Source organism: Bos taurus, chromosome 7 (genome assembly GCF_002263795.3).
Source record: "Bos taurus isolate L1 Dominette 01449 registration number 42190680 breed Hereford chromosome 7, ARS-UCD2.0, whole genome shotgun sequence".
In the NCBI taxonomy this organism is placed as follows: domain Eukaryota; kingdom Metazoa; phylum Chordata; class Mammalia; order Artiodactyla; family Bovidae; genus Bos; species Bos taurus.
Window position 1 is genome coordinate 38,331,752 of NC_037334.1, and position 20,689 is coordinate 38,352,440.

General features: G+C 52.8%; 2 protein-coding genes across 3 annotated transcripts in view; one reads left to right on the plus strand and one right to left on the minus strand.

The window, feature by feature from the left end:
- UNC5A (unc-5 netrin receptor A) overlaps positions 1–1,213 on the plus strand; it is a 64,451-nt gene extending 63,238 nt beyond the window's left edge. For both annotated transcript variants that reach the window (XM_002689012.6, XM_005209161.5), the window contains one exon: positions 45–1,213. In XM_002689012.6, coding sequence (XP_002689058.2) covers positions 45–210 — 166 coding nt within the window. In that variant the 3' untranslated portion in view covers positions 211–1,213. The remainder of the gene's footprint in view (positions 1–44) is intronic.
- On the minus strand, positions 1,184–20,646 carry HK3 (hexokinase 3). Its single transcript, NM_001372117.1, has 19 exons — positions 20,291–20,646; positions 16,952–17,076; positions 13,196–13,358; positions 12,828–12,982; positions 12,622–12,741; positions 12,439–12,534; positions 11,120–11,219; positions 10,854–11,037; positions 10,232–10,387; positions 9,843–10,076; positions 9,197–9,492; positions 8,946–9,085; positions 8,747–8,866; positions 4,686–4,781; positions 4,418–4,517; positions 2,264–2,447; positions 1,988–2,143; positions 1,601–1,834; positions 1,184–1,512 (listed from the first exon to the last, which is right to left on the minus strand). The coding sequence occupies exons 2-19, from the start codon at positions 17,045–17,047 to the stop codon at positions 1,368–1,370; spliced, it is 2,775 nt and encodes a 924-aa protein (NP_001359046.1). The 5' UTR covers positions 17,048–17,076; positions 20,291–20,646; the 3' UTR covers positions 1,184–1,367.
- Between the last annotated feature and the right edge of the window lie 43 nt (positions 20,647–20,689).

The window sequence follows — 20,689 nt, forward strand, 5'->3', positions numbered from 1 at the left end:
CCTGGTGAGGCCAGGCTGCTGAAGCACTCCTCTCCCTTCTGCAGCCATCTCAGCTTCTTTGCCTCCAAGCCCAGCCCCACAGCCATGATCCTCAACCTGTGGGAGGCACGGCACTTCCCCAACGGCAACCTCAGCCAGCTGGCAGCAGCAGTGGCCGGACTGGGCCAGCCAGATGCCGGTCTCTTCACAGTGTCAGAGGCCGAGTGCTGAGGCCGGCGAGGCCCACAATGCCTACACTCTCACCAGCTTTGGCGCCCACCAGGAACAGGCAGAAGCCAAGACAAGGCCCTTCCCCACCACCGGGGAGAGCTGCGCGGACAGGCCCCCTCCTGGCGGACGCTGTCCCCTATCACTGGCCCTTTCAGACCCTGCCCGCACTCCCTCCCCTCCATGGCCTGCCCGGCCAGGCTGGCACTGCCACCTGCTCTCACTCTGCCCAGGCCTCCAGGTCCCAGGGTGGATGGCGCCTGGAGCCCAGGCTGGGCCCAGCCCACTGGTGTGTGTGTCTGTGTGTGTGATGTTACCTCTCCTCCTGCCCCGGCCAGGGGGCCGCATACACACGGGCAGGCACGCATGCCATGGGCTCGGGACGTGGTCCCAGAGCTCCTGCCTGAGCTGGATCTTATGCAAACATTTCCGTGCCTGCTGGGTAGGGGCACATCTGAGGGGCTCGGCTCCAAGCCTTCGGGACTGAAGGCCACAGCTGAACAGGGGGCGGCCCCTGCATTCAGGCACACAACCACCACACGGCCATGTGCCCACGCATGTCCTGTGTGCTATCACCTGTGTCCCCCTGACACGCATCTCATGCCGTACACCCAGAGGCTGCTCACGTCTCTCATGCCCGGTGTCAATCCACACCTGCCTCTCACATGCTGCCCTTCTCCCACCTACCCAGGGACACCCAACGGCTCCTCCCTGTTCTCCCTCTCCTGCCCCCAGCCACGAGGAGCCCTGCCCAACAGGGCATGTGAATATGCAATGGGAGTCCCGGGCTGGACAATGGCAAGTGTGTGTGCCGTGGCGTGCCCTTTCCTGGGGCTGGCAGGTGCCCCATGTGGGGCCTGTGGTGTGAAGTTTGTGCCCTGACTCTGTTTTAAGTGCATTCGTGCACTTACACTTGGCCTTATGTACACAGCCTTGCCCGGCCGCCAGGGCACGTAGGGATTTTAGCGGACGTGAATGTAAATAAATTATATATATATATTGCTAACCCAAGTGCTACTTCTCTCGGGGAAAGCTAAGGGTCTCCCCAGCAGGGGTCGACCACACATGACTATTCCGGAAAGTCCTGGGTGTCTGGGCCTGGCTTGGGGACAGACAGGGTCCCAGCCCTGGACCAACAGAGCTGGTTGCTGGAGACTTCTTCAGATACGGGTCCTCTGGGCAAGGCGGCAGGCAACAGCAGTGACCAGGGCTGCACCTTTGCCAGACCCATCCTCTGACTGCAGGAAGGTGACCACACAGCGAGGGGCCAGCTCCCGCACCGTGGCTGCCACCAGGCTGGAGAAGCTGTGAGGGGGAGAGGCCAACGTGAGCCTAGGTCAGGCCAGTCCCACTTGGCCGTGGCTCCCGTGCCCAGCCCACCACCCAGACTCACTGAGGGTGCAGCTTGTAGAGGGTCCCATCCACCCCCACGGATATGGTCAGCTCTTCCAGGCCCCGGTTCTCACGAATCTTCTCCACCACGGCAGCCACGCCTGCCCCACAAAGCTGGGCAGCCCTCTGGGACACAGCCTGGCACACCTCCAGGACCATCAGAGCATCGTCTGAGGTCAGAGGCAGCCCCAGATCCTCCAGGATGGCTCGGACCTGCCTCAGGGCCAGGCTATCACTGGGAACAGGAGAGAACAGAGGGGCAGGGTCCTGCATGAGTACCCCCTCTCATGACTTTTCCATCCTCTGGGGTGGACCTCCCTCCAACCAGCATTCCACCTCAGGAAAGAGTCCTTTGGGAGGTGGAGGGACATAATATAGGCCTCAGCACCTTTCAATCTCAGAGAGAAACTTGGTCTTGAAGATGTCCCTGGTCTGAAGGCGCTGGGTCTGCTGGCCCCGGAAGAGAACTCCAAGGCTAGTCAGATGCAAGAGGATGTGGCGGACGATCTCTCCCAGGTACATGCCACTGATCATCTTCTCAAACCTGCATGAACATGTGTGTGTGCCCACAGGGCTAAGGCCCCAGCCCCAGCCACCACCAGCCACCAGCCATATCAACCAGTGCCGGCCACCACCAGTCACACCTGCCTGGCCCAACCCATACCTCTGCTTGCCGGGATTGATGGATGCCTGGTCCACACTGGCATCAAAACGGGTGCTGAGCATGCTGAGAGAGCCGTCATCCCCAAAGGCGCCCCACTCCGTGTTGATGCACATCTGGCCTGAGTCCCCATCCACACTTGCCACATTCCGGAGCTCCTCCATGTAGCAGACATTGGTTCCTGTTCCTGCAGAGGAGCCAGATGGGGTGTCTGCATTGACTGATGCCCACAGGATCCCTCTGAGCCCCTCCCACCGAGATGGCAACATTTGCACTCATTTCCTACCTCTCCATCTCCACATGCTCATTGGCCTGTTCCAGGGCCAGGTCAGTCCTCTTTCCTCCCTTTCTCACATCCCTTCTGCAGACCCTGCCACCACCAAGCCCCCTGGGCCTCCACTACTTCCCCTACCAGCACCACCATCAGTCCAACTCCCATGCTGCCTCAGGGTGCTCCCCAAATGCCTGTCATGTCATCTCCTGGGAGATGTGTGACAGCCCCGCAGTCACACAGGTGAGAGGCCCACACCTTCTTGGACTGGCCTTCCAGGTCTTTAGTCAAATAGCAGGTGCTGGGCCAGGAGCCAGGGACATAAAAATGAGATATGAGGAGGAGCCCCATAGTGGCCAGAGCCTGGGCAATGAGCAGCCAGCTGTGATGCTGCCCAAACAGAGGTGCAAAGAACAGCATCATGGGATGCCCAAGCACAGGTGAGTCTTCCTGCCTCAAAAGTTAGGAAAAACCACAGAGGGAACATGACATTTAGATGTGAACTTGACGCCAAGAAGCTTACAGAGAGAGGGCATACGCTGGGTAAAGGTATTTCCTTCCTCTCCCCAACACACGGTCAACTCTAAGCAGGTATGTTGGCCCCTGGAACTCCTCCATCCAGTTACTTATCCACACAGCAATCTGGGCCACCTCTCTCTGGCACCTCCCAGTGCCAGGCACTATGATCAAGAAGCTCCCAGTCTCCTGCGAGGCTGCCACATACCCCCCGCGCTAAGACGGATGTCCAAGGAACTATGAGAGCTCTCCTCCTCCATCTAGTCAATCCCTCTTTTCAAGGCTTTCTTTTCAAGTCTCGCTCATGTTGGGACCGCTTCTTTTCTGATCTTGGCTTCATTGCCCTGGCACTTAGAGTTGGGTTCAGCTCTCTCTGATGTCCAGGTGCTCTTCTGGACTCAATCCCCACTAAACAGTCAGTTCTGAGAAGGCAGATATTTTCCCCTTCTTAATGTCTTTCTGTCCCTATATCCAGCTTCCAACTGGCCAGAGGAGAGGAGCTTAATAAAGACTTTAGAATCTTGGACTTCTCAAAGGACCATCTCAACTCATTCTCTGTACACCCCCACCCCTGGGGTCCACTGCATTCCAAATACTGTGTGTGTCTTGCTACACTTTGTCCCCTGTCATTTCATCCTCATCATGCCTTCAGACAGGCATTGTTACGTTATCATCTCCACCTTAGAGATCCAACTGAGGCTTTGGCGATTTGCCCAAAGTCATACAGGGGTAAGTGACAGAGCTAGTATGCTGTGCTGTGCTTAGTCGCTCAGTCATGTCTGACTTTGTGACACCATGGACTATAGTCAGCCAGGCTCCTCTGCCCATGGGGATTCTCCACGCAAGAATACTGGAGTAGGTTGCCATGCCCTCCTCCAGGGGATCTTCCCAACCCAGGGATCGAACCCTTGTCTCCTGTATTGCAGGTGGATTCTTTACCGTCTGAGCCACCAGGGAAGCCCAAGAATACTGGACTGGGTAGCCTATCCCTTCTCCAGGGGAACTTCCTGACCTAGGAATCAAACTGGGGTCTCCTGCATTGCAGAAGGATTCTTTACCAGCTGAGCTACCCAGGAAGCCTGACAGAGCTAGTGTTTCTACTCAAATCTGTAACATTCCAAAGCTCACATTCATTTAACAGATAAACAAACTGAGATTCAGAGAGCTTAAATGACTATGAGTCAGCAGTTGAGCTGGACTAGACACCCAAGCTCCAGTCTCTCAACCCAATAGTGTTCCAGGGTCCCATGGGCTCAGGTTGGAATGATGCCACATCCCCAAGGTGAGGGGAACGTCCGACCTGAGGAATCAACAGGAGGCAGTAAATTAGCATCAGGCAGTAGAGGCACAAAAGGCAGGGCCCTCCTCACCGACGATGAGGCCGACCTCGCAATGGGGGTCCTCGTAGCCACAGGACATCATGGTCCCCACCGTGTCATTGACAATGGCAACCACATTCAGCTCCACTGCCTGCACAAAAAAAGGATGCCTCTAGTTGCTGGGCAACGCGGTTGTCACAGCAACCAGCACCAGACCCAGAGGTCTCTACTGCAGAGGGCCCCCCAGCAGGCAGACGGAGACCCCTCGCTCCCTTCAAGGCCTGTTGCACCAAAGCAGCCCTGGAGACAGACTCCTTACCTGTCGGCGCCTGATGGCTTCCCGCAGCAGACACACAACGTCTTGGCCCTCGCAGTCAGATGCATTGAAACCCTTTGTCCAGTTCAGGAGGATGCCCTGGGATGGAACCAAGGGGAGGCAGGAAGCTGGAGGCCCCTTGGAATCTCACTTTGCCTCCCCAAAGCCTGTATCCCATCAGAATACAGTGTATAGGATTCCCTCCCCAGTGGGAGGCTGTCCTACTCTACCCATATGGCTAAGGGCCTTGCCCTCTGCCCCCTCTCAACTCTCCAGTGTGAAGAAGCCTATTAATAACCATCCAACCTACACCTTCTATTTTTAGTGCCAGAATGCTGAGATGGTCTGAAGGTCTGGCCATTTTAAGACATCTGCTCAGAAGGAATGGTCCTTTGTAATCGGGTTAGGAATGAACAGAATGAGTGCTATGTGTTGAGAAAGGGAAGGACAGAGAGAGGTCTAAATGACAGCAGAGTCTGCTCCTACAGAAACAACTAGCAAGAGCCACTTGAGAGGGAGAAATTCTGAGCTGGGACAGAGCTGAGTCAATGGGAGGTTCACACGCATGTTTCAGCTACAAATGAGGGGTGAATGGAAGAGCCAAAAACAGACACCTGAGCAGGACAGGAGGGGACACAGCAATTCCCCGTGAGAAACTGGCCTTAAACTGTGGACTTAGTAATGGTGGCCTGGCTGTACTTGGAACTGTTCTTTTCCTATTGTGCTTCCTCTGGGTGGGATGGGGACGGGGGAACTATTCTAATACCATTAGGAGAAATGACTGCTCTGCCCAAGTAGAAGCATGAAGAGCAGATCTGGGAATCTTTGGGGCAGGAGATTTTAGAAATATTAACTGACATTTCTCCCAGTAGTTTCCTTTTATTCCTTTTCCTATAGAACCACAGCTAGAGTGGTCTGTGCTCATTGTCTCAAAAACAGAAACCAGAGAGAAAGAGTAGGTGAGAGGGAGAGCCAGCTGGTGAGTAACAGCAAAGTTTCCCTGCTCCCAGATATAAGAAAGACCCCCTGGTCTGGGGAAGGTGAGGTGGGCAGGAGTCAGAGCCAGGTTCCGGATGGCTTTCTGAGAAAGATGTCCTAAGCCCTCCACCCTGGGCCTGCCGCTGTAGGGGAGGGGAGGAAACAGAAGGGATTTGGATAATGGCCTCTGACCTCCTTCCATGGAGGGGAAGGTAAGGTGTCAAGGGAGATGTCAAGACCCAAGACAGCAAGAGGGGGAGTCCAAATAGCTGGCACCTAGATGTCTCCCCAAACTCCCAGCTTGTTTTCACATTCTATACAGCAAAGGAGGGGCCCCTGCCTGGATAAGGGGGTCCCTGAATTGATTAAGTTTTCACTCCTGAAAAGAATGTTGGCTTAACATAGAAATTGAGTTCTGTTATAGAAAACTAATAGGACCGCGTTTCCTGCATGCCTGACTTTGCACACAGAGTCCACCTGCTTCTCACACCTTTTGTTATTGTTGTTGTTAAGTTGTGTCCGACTGTTTTGAGACCCCATGGACTATAGCCCAGGCTCCTCTCCAGGCAAGAATGGGATTCTCTAGGCAAGAATACTGGAGTGGCTGCTATTTCCTTCTCCAGGGGATCTTCCCAACCCAGGGATCAAACCCTTGTCTCTGGCATTGTAGGCAGATTGTTTACCACTAGGCCACCTGGAAAGCCGTTCTCTCTCACCTTACAAGGAATAATAAAAAGGTGCCAGGATGCTTAGACTGGAGGGAGACACTGCAGAGAGACAGACAGACCAGCAGAGAGACACTGCCCGCTGCATGATCCAAAGGAAATTGGAGTACAGAGGTCCATGTCTGAGAGGTCAGAGCGGGAGCAGAGAGCAAGTGAAAACCACAGGAAGGCTGGTTGGAGTAGAGGAGGCAGAACTTTCCAGAGAGCACAGGTGTAGAAGAACCTGGTGGGCACCTTCAGGGCCAGCAAGCTCCTCATCAGAGGAGATTTTTCGCAGAAGTTGGGGGTGTTGAGAAGAAGACTCCTAGGAACTTGGATCAGAGGTCTGGGAGGAGCTGTCTCCATGGCAGTCCTTAGGGTATGCATGAGAAGCCTAGCATTCCTGATGAAGGATGTGGAGGTATTGCGTCTAAACCTGTGCCTGCCCCTCTGCCAACCCCAGCCAGGCACCTCACCCTGAGCCAGGCTAACATCAGCAAGGCTGGGAATGGGATCAGTTCAGTTCAGTCACTCAGTCATGTCCGACTCTTTGTGACCCCATGAGTCACAGCACGCCAGGCCTCCTTGTCTATCACCAGCTCCAGGAGTTTGCTCAAACTCATGTCCATCGAGTCGGTGATGCCATCCAGCCATCTCATCTCCTGTCGTCCCCTTCTCCTCCTGCCCCCAATCCCTCCCAGCGTCAGGGTCTTTTCCAATGAGTCAACTCTTCACATGAGGTGGCCAAAGTACTGGAGTTTCAGCTTTAGCATCAGTCCTTCCAATGAACACCCAGGACTGATTTCCTTTAGAATGGTCTGGTTGGATCTCCTTGCAGTCCAAGGGACTCTCAAGAGTCTTCTCCAACACCACAGTTCAAAACCATCAATTCTTCAGAGCTCAGCTTTCTTTATAGTCCAACTCTCACATCCATACATGACCACTGGAAAAACCATAGCCTTGACTAGATGGACCTTGTTGGCAAAGTAATGTCTCTGCTTTTCAATATGCTCTCTAGGTTGGTCATAACTTTTCTTTCAAGGAGTAAGCGTCTTTTAATTTCATGGCTGCAATCACCATCTGCAGTGATTTTGGAGCCCAAAAAAATAAAGTCTGACACTGTTTCCCCATCTATTTCCCATGAAGTGATGGGACCAGATACCATGATCTTCGTTTTCTGAATGTTGAGCTTTAAGTCAACTTTTTCACTCTCCTCTTTCACTTTCATCAAGAGGCTTTTTAGTTCCTCTTCACTTTCTGCCATAAGGGTGGTGTCATCTGCATATCTGAGGTTATTGATATTTCTCCCGGCAATCTTGATTCCAGCTTGTGCTTCTTCCAGCCCAGCGTTTCTCATGATGTACTCTGTATATAAGTTAAATAAGCAGGGTGACAATATACAGCCTTGACATACTCCTTTTCCTATTTGGAACCAGTCTGTTTTTCCATGTCCAGTTCTAACTATTGCTTCCTGACCTGCATATAGGTTTCTCAAGAGGCAGGTCAGGTGGCCTGGTATTCCCATCTCTTTCAGAATTTTCCACAGTTTATTGTGATCCACACAGTCAAAGGCTTTGGCATAGTCAATAAAGCAGAAATAGATGTTTTTCTGGAACTCTCTTGCTTTTTCCATGATCCAGTGGATGTTGGAAATTTTATCTCTGGTTCCTCTGCCTTTTCTAAAACCAGCTTGAACATCTGGAAGTTCACAGTTCATGTATTGCTGAAGCCTGGCTTGGAGAATTTTGAGCATTACTTTACTAGTATGTGAGATGAGTGCAATTATGCAGTAGTTTGAGCATTCTTTGGCATTGGCTTTCTTTGGGATTGGGATGAAAACTGACCTTTTCCAGTCCTGTGGCCACTGCTGAGTTTTCCAAATTTGCTGGCATATTGAGTGCAGCACTTTCACAGCATCATTTTTCAGGATTTGAAATAGCTCATTTTTCAGGATTTGAAATAGCTCAACTGGAATTCCATCACCTCCACTAGCTTTGTTTGTATAAACCATGCAACCACAAGCCACTTTGAGAGACAGAACAAACTCTGCCTTCAGCCTGGGGGCCTACACTGCTCCCAGGTGCTCAGACCTAACACTGACTCCACTCTCCTGCCCACTAGCAGCCTCTAGGATAACTATGTCCTTCTCCATCCCATGTCTTTCCATGGCCCTGTATTCCAGGCCATTTTACCATATCCCTTCCACCTGAGCATGCCACATCTGGGAAAACTGAGGCTAGGTTCAAGGCACAGCCCTGCAGTGCCTCCAGCTGGTCCTCTCCCCAGCCCAGAAAGCCCCCTCTGGACCTCCTGCCCACTCCATGAAAAGCATGTTAGCGGAAAGCCCCTGAGGATGGCTTCCTCAGACCCCACCTTTCTCACCTGGTCCAGGCCCATCTGCCTGCACGGGAAGGAGAAGGTGAAACCCAGGGGGAGACTCTGCCCACTCAGGCCCTGCTTCTGCTGGAAGTCCACAATGCAGTCCACAATATGGTCAAAGAGCTGCGGGGTAGGAGCAAGTCAGGGAGCAGGCCACTAGGCCCATCCCTGGCCCCTGACATCAGCTCCAGGCTGTAGGTACCTGCTGTCCAGAGCCCTGGGCCACGCACTCCGGGATGGAATAGATCTGGCTGGAGATCTGCACACCTCCCGTGGTCACACGCACCAGGAGGACTCGAAAGTTGGTGCCCCCCAGGTCCAGGGCCAGGAAGTCCCCACGCTCTGTGAGGCAGAGACCCTCAGCACTAGGATGGAGCTGGAGGCTCCAGCCCCACACATGTTGTGACCCCCGGGAGCCCGTGTCCCTGCTCCACATTCAGGCTGGGTCCTTACCGCTGCCATCAGGCGTGGCCCGCACATAAGTGGGCAGCATGCGGAGGGAGGAGGCTTCCCCTTGGAGCCCCTTGGCCATGGCCTCTCGCATCTGTGCCTGAACTTCTGCCAGCTGCTCCCGGGTCAACCGGAATGGTGCCAAGGTCTCCTCCAACAGGCGCCGGTGGGCAGCCAGGCGGGCAGCAACAGCAGTCACCATTGCCACGCCCCGGCCACCCCCGTCCACAGAGGGGATGAAGGAGACATCGCAGTTGGGGGCCAGAAGCATCACTGTCTCCCGTAGGACACTGAGAAACCTACAGAGACACACAGCAGGTGCGCCCTGGCTTGGCACCTGGCCCTGAACCCCGCAGCATGCTGAAGCCCTGGGCTCCCTCATTTCAAATCAGTTCAGTTCTAAACCCATCTGTGCACCAGCCATGCACCCAGTGCACCTGTGATCCCCTCCCTTGCACACCCAAGAGAACCCTCTTTCTCTCCTTTGACCTCTTCTGGCCTCCCTTAACCCTCCGTCCATCTTTATTCTGCTAGGGAGCCATTCACACCCACTGCCTTGCACCTGTGGTACCAGAGTGCCCTCTGGTATCACACACACACGCATGCTCTGGTGACCTGTTCACACAGGTTCATGCTGTATTCCAAGTACCTGGGGTGTCGCTCAAACACTCGGCCTCCGGTGGCCACAGCAATCTGAAGAGCCTGCTGCTCCCGGCTGTGCTGGAGGCGGGAGAGGACAGCGGCCAGAGCAGCAGCGCAGAGCTGGGCGGCCCGCGTGCACACAGCCATGCACACACACTGCACCCACTCAGCATCTGAGGCCTTCGGGTTCAGGCCCAAGTCCTGCAGGACAGCGTGCACACGGGCTGCCCCAGCAGAGGGACTAGTGGGGACAGGGTGTTGCTTTGGGGCTCAAGGAGGCCAGAAACTCCCTGCCCCCACCAAAGCTCCATGCACAGCTCCCTCAGGGGAAAACCACCCCCGCAACTCCCAAGCCAGGAGTCCCTTTGTCACAGCCCCCTTGCCTGCCGCACTTACTCCTCCATCTCAGCCACGTGTTCCAGGAGGATGCTGCCTTGGCTTCGCAGGACGGGGGAGGTGTGGCCACCAAAGAGGACCCCACGCTGGGCCAGGTGAACCAGCACCAGCCGCACCAGCTCACCCAGGTACAGCCCCCCAATCATCTTCTCAAACCTATAGGCAGGAAGGATGGCTGGCCAGAGCCTTTCCTAAGCCCTCAGCCCTCCTACCCCCACCTCCAAGAACTCCCAAAGAGAGCTCATTTTCTTTGGGGTCCTTGACTGAAGGGTCCAGAAGCAAATGGCCTCCTCAGAGATAGTTGGGTGTTTACCCAGACCACACTACCCCGTCTGGCTTAGATGAAGTTCAAGGGGGCTCCTGGAAGGACCCAAGGAAGGTAGGAGTCCCTTTGCTTGACTACTCCCAACCCTTGACCCCTGTCGGAGCTGGCCAGAGTCAGGAATAAGAGTTAAAAACTCTGCATTGTAGAACCTTGAGCCATTCCTTCGTTGAGACTGGCCAAGGCCCCCTAGGATGCAAGTGGGGAACAGGAGGCGCGGGCCTAAAGACTAGAGTACAGGAACAGCAGAGCGGGAGTGGAGCAAAGCAGTTGTAGGACCGAGAGAGAAGGTTAGGCCACCTCTGGGCACCCGGGTTCAGTGACTCATGGTCCAGGGTGTGGTCGAAGATGGTCTGCACTGGCCCCAGGGCCCCCTCATCACTGAAGGAGCCCCACTCGATGCTGATGCAGACGCGGCCCCGGTCTTCGTCCAGCACTGCCACGTGCCTTGCCTCCTCCATGTAACACGCATTGGTGCCGGTGTCTGGCAGGGACAGCCCCATCAGGACCTGCCCACCAGGCATCCAGGCCCTCCATCCACTATCACAAACGCCCGCGTGACTTACCTACGACCAGCCCAACTTCACACGGCCCGACCCCTGGCTCACAGCCCATCATGGTGCCCACGGTGTCATTCACCACAGCAACAACATCAATGCTGTAGGCCTGGGCAACACAGAGGACAGAGGTTGGGGAGCCCGGGGGATGGGTGGGGCTGGGGCCCCGGATTTGATGGAGACATGCAGGGTCCCCCAAAGGTGTGTCTACCTGCCCCACCCGTTTGTGCCATGTATGCTGGAGACCCTCCCACCCTATAAAGGATTTTCTTCTCTCTTACCCCTGCTGCTTGGCTCCTCTGCCCCTGTCTCAGGCCCTGGAGGCCCCAGAGGCTATCAGCCTCAGCCACTACTTCTGGAACCCCAGTGCTCCTCACAAGACCAGGACAAGGGTAAGCAAGTATGTCACCTTGAAGGCTGTGCTGTACACACCTCACTTGCTCGCCCTGGTCCCAGCCTATCTTCCCAAGCCTGCTCCTCTCAGTCCTGACTTCTAGCTACTCACATAGCACCCATGGTGGCGAGTCCAGTGGATCCAGAACAGCCTTTCTTAGCCACTCAGACTTCTGAAAATGCCCTTCACTGAAATTAGAGCTTCCTCCCCAGCCACAGCTTATGCACCTGGCAAACTTCTCCTTCAGGCCTCTGCTCAGGCCACAGTGCGCCCTTCCCCATGCTCCCAGAGTCATCAGAACCACCTTCTCAACAGGGACAATTGTTTATTGGGATGCTGTCCCCACTAGGCTTGCAAGGTCCTTGAGGACAGGGTCAAGTCTTTTCATCTGTTTCTCCTATAGTCCTCAATGTTTATTTGACCCTTCTTAGTCTCAGTCTCCTCACCTATAAAATGAGAATGTGTTGTGTGCTTAGTCACTCAGTTGTGTCGACTCTTTGCAACCCCATGGACTGTATAGCTCACCAGCCAGCTTCCTCTGTCCATGGGGATTCTCCAGGCAAGAATACTGGAGTGGGTTATTGTACCCTCCTTCAGGGGATCTTCCCAACCCAGGGATCGAACCCTGGTCTCCCACATTGCAGCAGATTCTTTACCATCTGAGCCATCAGAGAAGCCCAAGAATACTGGAGTAGGTAGCCTATCCCTTCTCCAGCAGATCTTCCCCACCCAGGAATCGAACTGGGGTCTCCTGGATTCTCCTGGGTTTAGAATCCCAGCTGAGCTACCAGGGAAGCCCATAAAATAAGAATGGTAGCAGTATTTACCCCAGGGTTAAGTGGATAAAGGATACCAACAGGATATCCTTTTAACAGAAAGCAGGCCCCCCCAGAACCCAAGACACAGCCCTATTTGCTCCCCTGCCTCTACTCACTCCCTGCCTCTGGATGGCGTCTCGTAGTAACTGGACCACATCCTGGCCTTCCACATCACTGCACTTAAAACCTTTGGTCCAGGAAATGAGGGTGCTCTGGAGGCAGGAAAGTCAGGTCAATCCAATGACCTTCACGGCCCTGCAGCCCCTCCACCCACTGTCCCTGTAGCCACTCTGCCTCACCTTGTCCAGGCCTGTCTGGTGACAAGGGAAGGAGAAGCTGAACCCAAGCTGCAGACCCTGATTGTCCACGGGCAGCACATCCAGGAACTCAGACAGGCAGCGGGCGGCAAAGTCAAAGAGCTGTGGGATGGGGTTGGGGGCTTAACTCTGCCCACTAGAGCCCCAGCTGCCCAGCCAGGCCCGGAGCCTATGCACTGAGTGCTCACCTGCTGACCAGGACCCAGCATCACTTCCTGGGGGATCACAAACTCCTGGCTCCGGGGCTCCACCTTGTGCCCCTCGATGCCCGTTAGGGTCACCCATAGAACACGCAGTGAGGCGCCTGTGGCCCCCAGCTCCAGCACCACGAAGTCCCCTTTCTCTGTGGGCAAGCAGGTCACAGAAAGGCATGCAGCTGGTGAGACCAAGCCCTCCACCTCCCAGAAACATTCCTAAGGCCTGTGTAGGCTCATCAAGGGACCTTAGAGATGGAGCAAGGGGTAAGGAAAACACCCCACCTCCCTCCACCCACCTCTCTCCCAGATCAGAACCCTCTCTGCAGTCCTGGCCACCCATCTTAGTCTGTGCCACCCACCAGTGCCATGTGGGGTAGACCCCACATATGTGGGCAGCATCCGGACAGCAGGGGCAGGGCCTACTTGCCCCCTCAGTGCCTGCTCCATGGAGCCCAGGAGGCTGGTTTGAATCTGTCGCAGCTGCGCCCCTGTCACCTTGAACTGCTGTAGGCACTCCTGTACCTGAGGAGAAACATGCAGACATCTGGACAGGTGGCCTGTTGGCCTAGCCATATCCCCCAACTCCAACCAAGACAGAGGCCAGCCTGGCCCAGCTCACACCTCCCTTCCCTAACTCAGACCAGCTTTCCTAGGGGCTGACCTGAGCCCTGCTTGAGCCCCGTGAGCCTTGCTGCTCTCCCAGCAACTGTCCAGTCCCCCTCCTCACCTCTTCACACACCTGTGGCTTTCCCACTGTTCACAGCCTGCACCAGCTCCTACATTCTCGGCTCCTCTCTGGAGGGAAGACCCACACACTTCCTCCTGCTCTATTCCCACATGGCTCCTTGTCAGCTCTCTCTCCACTTCTTTGAATTCAGGGATGGTGAGGCTTCTCCCCTATCACCCCACTACTGATTGGCTCTGGTTCCCCAGTACCCAGAGCCAAGCTGCTCAGTGCATTGTTGTTGGATGAACAAATGTGTGAGTGCACTTCAGGTTCAGGGGCTTCCCTCTTCTGATACACTCCATTGTGGCACCTGGGCAAGACCGGCCCAGGAGAGTTTGGGGGCCACACCGTGGAGGACAGTCCGCCCACAGTTTGGCCATCCTTCCCACAGACATTGACTGAGCCCCTAATACGTACCCAGCACTATTCTAAGCACCATATATTGCACAACCGGCTGAGCCTGCTCTTGTGGAACTCAGATTCGTGTAGGGGGCAGAAAATAAGCACAGAAACACATAACACAGTTCTGGTAGTAATGGTAGAAAAGAAAGGCAGAAACAGAAGTTCAGGGGTGACCAGGGGAGGAAGAGGTATTTTTGGATATTGGTCAGGAAAGGTTTCCCTGTGGAAGTGACCTAAATGAAGGAAAGGAATGAGCCATTTGAAGATTTGGAGGAAGAACACAAAGGGATTTTCTTTAGAGTAAAGGGGATGGATGTGGGGGAAGCCTGGGCCAGGAGTAGATCAGAGTGAAGGGAGGGGCAGGCAGGCAGGGAAAGCAGAGGATGGGACACCAGGTTCTTCTCCACAGAAGCTCAGTGGAGCTTAAGAAAAGCTCCAGTACCTCAAGTCTGTGTGGGAACCTCCCCTGGATAACCCTCTGGACTGTCATTCCAAGAGGCCTCAGCAGTCTCCTTGAGTTTTTCGGAGGGCCCCAGGCCCTGATTCCACTCTCCTAGACCCCCACCACCCATCTCATAGGAATAGAATTCTTATGACCTGCTGCCCCACACTGGGCCTATATCTGAAAAGTACCACTCAGGCACCTGGATAAGAAGGCAGGGAGAGCCAGGGAGGGGGAGGCTGCCCAATGAGGGAGATAGAAGCAACTCAGTCCCACCCCTGCTTTAGGAAGAGAATGGGAAACAGACCCCTACAGAAGCAAAGGATTCTAACTGGAGTGCCAGATGTTCAGTTTCGTATTCATGTTATTGCTTCCAGCAGCCAGGCGTGCTAGGAGAGTCTATTACTATGTCACAAATGAGGAAACTGAGGTTCAGAGAAGGCCAGTCATCTGCCTAATCCAAGTAGTAAGGGAAAGAGTGGGACTTGAATCCAGACCTCTCTGACTACAGAGATGTTTCCAAATAAATGTGAAGCCTTGTAAAAAACACTGAAAAGAACCCAAAGCTGATGAAGAAACTCCATCATCAAGAACTTGGGGTGAGAAAGCTTACATCTGAGTCCTTGCCCTGCCACTTCCTAGCAATGTGAAAGTGTTAGTCACTCAGTCATGTCCAACTCTTTGAGACCCCATGGGGTTGCAGTGTAGCACACCAGGCTGCTCTGCCCATGGAATTCTCCAAGCAAGGATAATAGAGTGGGTAGCTATTTCCTTCTCTAGGGGATCTTCCCAACCCAGGGATCAAACCCGGTTCTCCCGCAATGCAGGCAGATTCTTTAACTTCTGAGCTACCAGGCAAGTCCTGGCAATGTGGCCCTGGGGAAGTCAAACTTCTCTCTGACATAATTAGACTTACCTCTTATGCAACATCAGGAGAATAATAATACTCCCTGGCCAGTGCTGGTGGGCATGCAGCAGCCAGGAGAAGCTACTGGAGTCTCCCCCCTCAACCTCCCCCAAGAAGAGTGGGGAGAGCCTCAGCCAGAAGAGTGAAGGTGGATTTTATGTGACTTCAATGCTGGACTCTTTGACCAACTTGCTGTGTTGGTCAGTCTGGGTCCATCACCTCACCTCTCCTCTGTCAAGCAGGAATAAAAATAGCACCCCCTTCTCAGTAATGTGAGAGAACTGAGAAGACAGTAGATGTGAAGAGGTGAGACAGTAGCTGGTCTACAGGACATGCTCAACGTGGTTCCCTTTTCTCAGAGTACAAGTTACAACCAGCCTGAGGAGCCTGACTCCATGTCCCTTCTGGAGACAGAGTCCTGAGGGAACGGACACGGAAGGGACACAGGTGGCGCTGGGCTCCAACACCATATGGTTCTTAGATCACTATGGGAAGGGGAGCTGAGACTGAGGCCTATGGTGCTGAGTGGGGACCCAAGGCCACAGGATGTTTGGCTGCATGTGAAGTTCCCCCAAAGCCAAAGAGAACTGTCTTTAAACTGCAGGTGTGCTCAGTTGAGCAGGATTGGTGTAGGACCAGTGTACAAGTCTCAAGAGAGTGGTATAAAGTAAGAGAGGAAGCGGTGGTAGGCCCTAGAGCAAGCCCAGCAGGGCAGACTCTGCAGCAGAGTCCCTGCTCCCTTCTAGGGTCCAGTTACGGGCTGTGCATAGAGGAACTGTTAACAGCAGGGTCTGGGGCAGAGGTTGGACAAGGGTGAAGTGGGGGCATGAAATGCAGTGTGTTACCCTCACAGTGTGGGCAATAAGCCAAATCCAGCAGATGTCAGAATGGGCTGGGAAACTAAAGGAACTGCAGGGAACAATTCAAGAACCCCTTCATGAATGTCTCCTCTGTGCAGTTCCTTTATCTCCAACAGCTCACTGAATCCACCAGGGTTGGGGGATTAGACTTTATTTTCCTCCATTGCACTGATGAAGAAACAAAGATGAAGAGATATGAAATGACTTACCCAAGTGTTTCCTGCTCAAGGGTGTGGTAGGGAAGGGCTTCTAAATCTTGGTCAAGATAACAGGAAAAAGAGAAACTCACTCTGAGCTAACCTAAGGTATATGGACCACAATAACCTCCAAATTGAGTTCAGCACTGAAATCATCTCTGTGTGCCTGACTGCAGTGGCCATGTTGAGGGGAAAGAGATGTACAGAAATGACTAGAGAAGTGAGGAAAGAAAGGGCCTTAAGCTTTCTACCAGAAAAACCCTGGAGGGTCCTTTCTAGACTGAGACAACCCAAGGTGCCAAAAGTGATATATTTGGAGCTGAAACACCTCAGCTCAAGCTCCTGTCATGCCTTAAACTCAAAAGCACGTCACCTCTCTAAGCCCCTTCATCCTTATCTGTTAGAGGAAAAGATAACCCCCACCTCTCAATGGTGAGGGGTCTTGAAAGAGGAAGTTACTAGATCAGATATGAAAGGCTCAGTACACTGGAAAGGGCTGCATGGGTGTGAGTGCATGGCTCCGTGGTGGGGCCGCTCCTGTTTGAAGAGGCATGAGACAGGGACCTAGTGTTGAACTTACCATCTCAGAGCTGTTTGAGGGGCAAGGCAAGCCTTCTTGGGGGCAGCTGGGGGCTCCTTCCCCTTGCTGCAACCCTAGAGACCCAATGGAGTCCATGTGGTTCCACAATGGTGAGGGGTGGCCTCCTATGGGAGAAAAGGGATAGTCCAGATGAACCACATACTCCACCGTCTGTGATGAGCCTCAGAGGCTGTGATGAAGACCCTTAACTTTCTTCCTTTTGAAAGGGACCAGGAAGGAAGATGTGGGCAGAGCTCAGAATCTCTGACCATCAAAGATCCTTTAGTAAATCAACCAGAAGGCCCTCATTTTCCAGAGCATGTACAGCGAGAGAGCACTGGCAAGGCTGATTCTCATCCCAATGCCATTCATTCATTCTGTCATTTATTCACATTTACCAGTCCCTAATGTCTACCGTGGCTTCCCTGGTGGCTTAGTGGTGAAGAATCTGCCTGCAAATGCAGGAGACACAAGTTTGATCCCTGGGTTGGAAAGATCCCCTGGAGAAGGAAAAGGCAACCCATTCTAGTATTCTTGCCTGGGAAATCCCATGGACACAGGAGCCTGGTGGGCTACAGTCCATGGAGCACAGAGTCAGATACAACTTAGTGACTAAACAACAACAATGTCTACTGTGCCACATGCTGATGTACAGATGAAGCAGACCTAGGCCACACCCTCAGGGACTTCACAGCTTTACCAATAATCACAGTATGATCGACACAGGCAGTGACAGAGGTGGACTTGCTGCTGCACTGGGGAGTTCAGGGATGTGCTAGAGGTTTGGAACAAAGGGTGTGAGTTAAGTGGGGAGCGGGTTAAGATCTGCTGCAGAAGCAAGCAGGCTGGCTTGGCATCTTCATGCCAAGTTGAGTGAATTTCATGCCGTAGAGAGATGGGGACAGGGACGGATCTACACTTCAGAAAAGGGTTCCACTAGTGCTATGACTTTGGGCATGTATGACTTTGCATTTCAGTTTCTTTATGTGTAAAAACAGGAGACGATAGTATCACCTTTGCAAGGTTGTCACCAGAGTTAAATAGAGTGACAACAGGGAAAATGCTTTGGGAACTGTGATGTACAACACAAACAACATGGTGGGCTTCAGAAGGTGGGATGATGCTGACCTGAAAGAGCCCTGTGCTCAAAGTTGAGGACACAGCTCTCCACAGAGCAGCCGCACCAGGTCTCTCCATCTCATGCGTGCATGCTAAGTTGCCTCAGTCGTGTCTGACTCTAGCCTGCCAGGCTCCTCTGTCCATGGGATTCTCCTGGCAAGAAAACTGGAGTGGGTTGCCACACCCTCCTCCAGGGGATCTTCTTGACCCAGGGATTAATATCTCTTGCACTGACAGGGGTGTTCTTTACCACTAGCGCCACCTGGGAAGACCCTCTCCATCTCAAGGCCCTTTTTTTTTTCATCTGGATATGAATTAAAAGGGGACCAGGAAGTTTCCAAAGAAGACTTCAATGATCCAAGTGCCATTTGGGGTGGTGCAGTGGAGGGCCCGAGATGGGCAGAAGGCATCTGGCCCTCTCCTATAACAGGTAAACTTTGGGAAAGTTGCCTTCCCACCATCGCAACCTCTACCCACCTGCCACTCCCAACACATCCATGAATTTGCCCTTCCTATTGTCACCCATGATCTCCTGACTGCCCAATTCCAGCCTTTTCCTCAGTTCCCACCCTTTTGTCCTCTCAGGCACGCAAAGCCATGAGAATTCTCTTCACTGCAAAGTTCTCTTCTCCCTTGGCTGTGCCCATCAGTCTTTCCTGGCCTCCTTCCTGAGTCTCTCAAAGTCTTCATCAGTAACTCCTCTTAAACAATGGAGCTCTCAAGTTTTTGGCCATAGCCTGCTTCTCCAATGCTTCCTCTTTTTCTCACTCATCCCCAAGGTTTGATTAAAACCTCTGTGTGAAGGTTCTCAAATCTACCCCTGTTCTGAGCCAAATTCCAATGGTCTGTTAGCATCTCTGGATGCTGGAGAAGGCTCCTCAAACTCAATGGTCAAAGTCACATTAATTTTCTTCTTCACTTTTCCCCATGAAATTCTTCTCCTGTCCTTCACCTTGGCTAGAGGCATGCATGTTGCCTCTATACATCCCTGACCTTCAATTCCTCCATGCAATCATTTCTCAGGCTGAAAAAGCTGAGAGTGGAAAGAGCTCTCTTGTGCGTCCCCATCTCCCAGTTCCCACACTGTCCTAGACCTACTCATCTGACTATTCCAAGTCTCCTAATTGATAACTCTTGCTCCTGTGTGTCTTCCTCCCCACCCTACCCACAACAAACATGTCACCCAGAGTGACTGCAAAAATAGACTTTATCATGTGATCCCCCAGTTCCATCACCCCTAAGAAAGGAAGATGACCTTTACACTGTGGTTTCTACTGCAGAAAAAACAAGTCCCCAACGCTTTATTGTGGCATTGCAGGCCCCTGACATTGTCCTCAACCCAAGCTTCCTCTCTTGCTCCTCCCCTTCATATTCCAGACACACTATGAGCTTTGTCCTATCTCTGGCTGTTCAGCTTTTGTTCACAGCCTTCCCTGGAATTGCTGTGTCTGAGTCATTATTTCTTCAGTGCCCAGCACAGAGCTTGGCCTAAGCAGCTGCCAGTAAAACTTGCATAGCAGCTAGAAAAATTGAGAGATGGGGAGTTTTTTCTTATTCACAGAACCAAGAAATCAGTTTCCAACAAATCTCCCCAAAGTTACATATACCTATACTCTCTCAAATCTGTCAAACGTATGTTCCACATATGTTAGAGGTCTCTTTTGAGGATAAAATGGGGTAAATAAGGCAATTATCTTTGGGAGAGGAAGGCCTAGGGATACAGACATGGTGAGATTTCACTCTCCTTTTGAGGCCCAGCTAGATCATTCATTCATTCATTTATTCACTCTCTTATTCATTCCTTCTTCTATTCAATATTTATTCAGCACTTCTACACGTCAGAGACTATAAAGCTTCCCTCAAGTAACCCGTGTTTACACTTCTGGTAAATGCATTCATTTGTGTCCCTTCTAGCTGAGAGTCCCTATGGTGAGGGACATGCCTCTCACATCACTAGATCCCTGAACCCAGCCTAGGGTCTCATGTTTGAATAACTAGGGGCCTGTTGGCATTATTCAGCTGAATCAGCTACATCAAACGGGCCTTCCTTCTGAAAGGTATGCCAAGGACCTCTACCAAGGATGGGAACCACCACTGGTTCCCATCAAAGAAGAGCCAACTTAGTCTTTCCAGCCTCCACTCATCCAGGATGGCCTAAGTAGGAGAGATGAGGGCAAGGGGCTGGAACTGAGGTTGGCAGTAATTACAGGAGAATCTTACCTGGGAGAAGCAGCAGTTGGTCACTCTCCTTAGATCTGAGCTCTTCTTTCTCATTGACATCCACTGGCCTGGTTTGCACTCCAAAGTGAAACTCACCAGTGATATGAGTTAGTTACCAAGCCCCACCCTCTCATTAAACACCAGCTAATTTAGGAAGGTGCACTTCCCTCTGAATCTGTCTTAAGCGGAGGCTGGGTTAGGCAGGACCATGGTGCAAATTTAAGCAAGATCACCACAGGAAGTTGAGAGTTCTGAACTGAGTCAAGAGCCCTAGGATATCCCCTCTGCAATGCTGGGAAGCTCCATCCATTTTACAGGCACTCCAAGTCTGAGTTCTGAGGTGGTGGCTCACCCCTGGAAAGGAACTAGAGGAAACTAGCCTGGGAAATACGCAATTCA

Excerpts from the sequence above, each read along its gene's own strand:
- HK3 (NM_001372117.1), bottom strand. The coding sequence starts at position 17,047 with ATGGACTCCATTGGGTCTCTAGGGTTGCAGCAAGGGGAAGGAGCCCCC. Across the intron at positions 4,782-8,746 it reads GGCAGATGGGCCTGGACCAG|GGCATCCTCCTGAACTGGAC; the intron begins GTGAGAAAGGTG and ends GTTCCATCCCAG. Across the intron at positions 4,518-4,685 it reads AAGCCATCAGGCGCCGACAG|GCAGTGGAGCTGAATGTGGT; the intron begins GTAAGGAGTCTG and ends TTTTTTGTGCAG.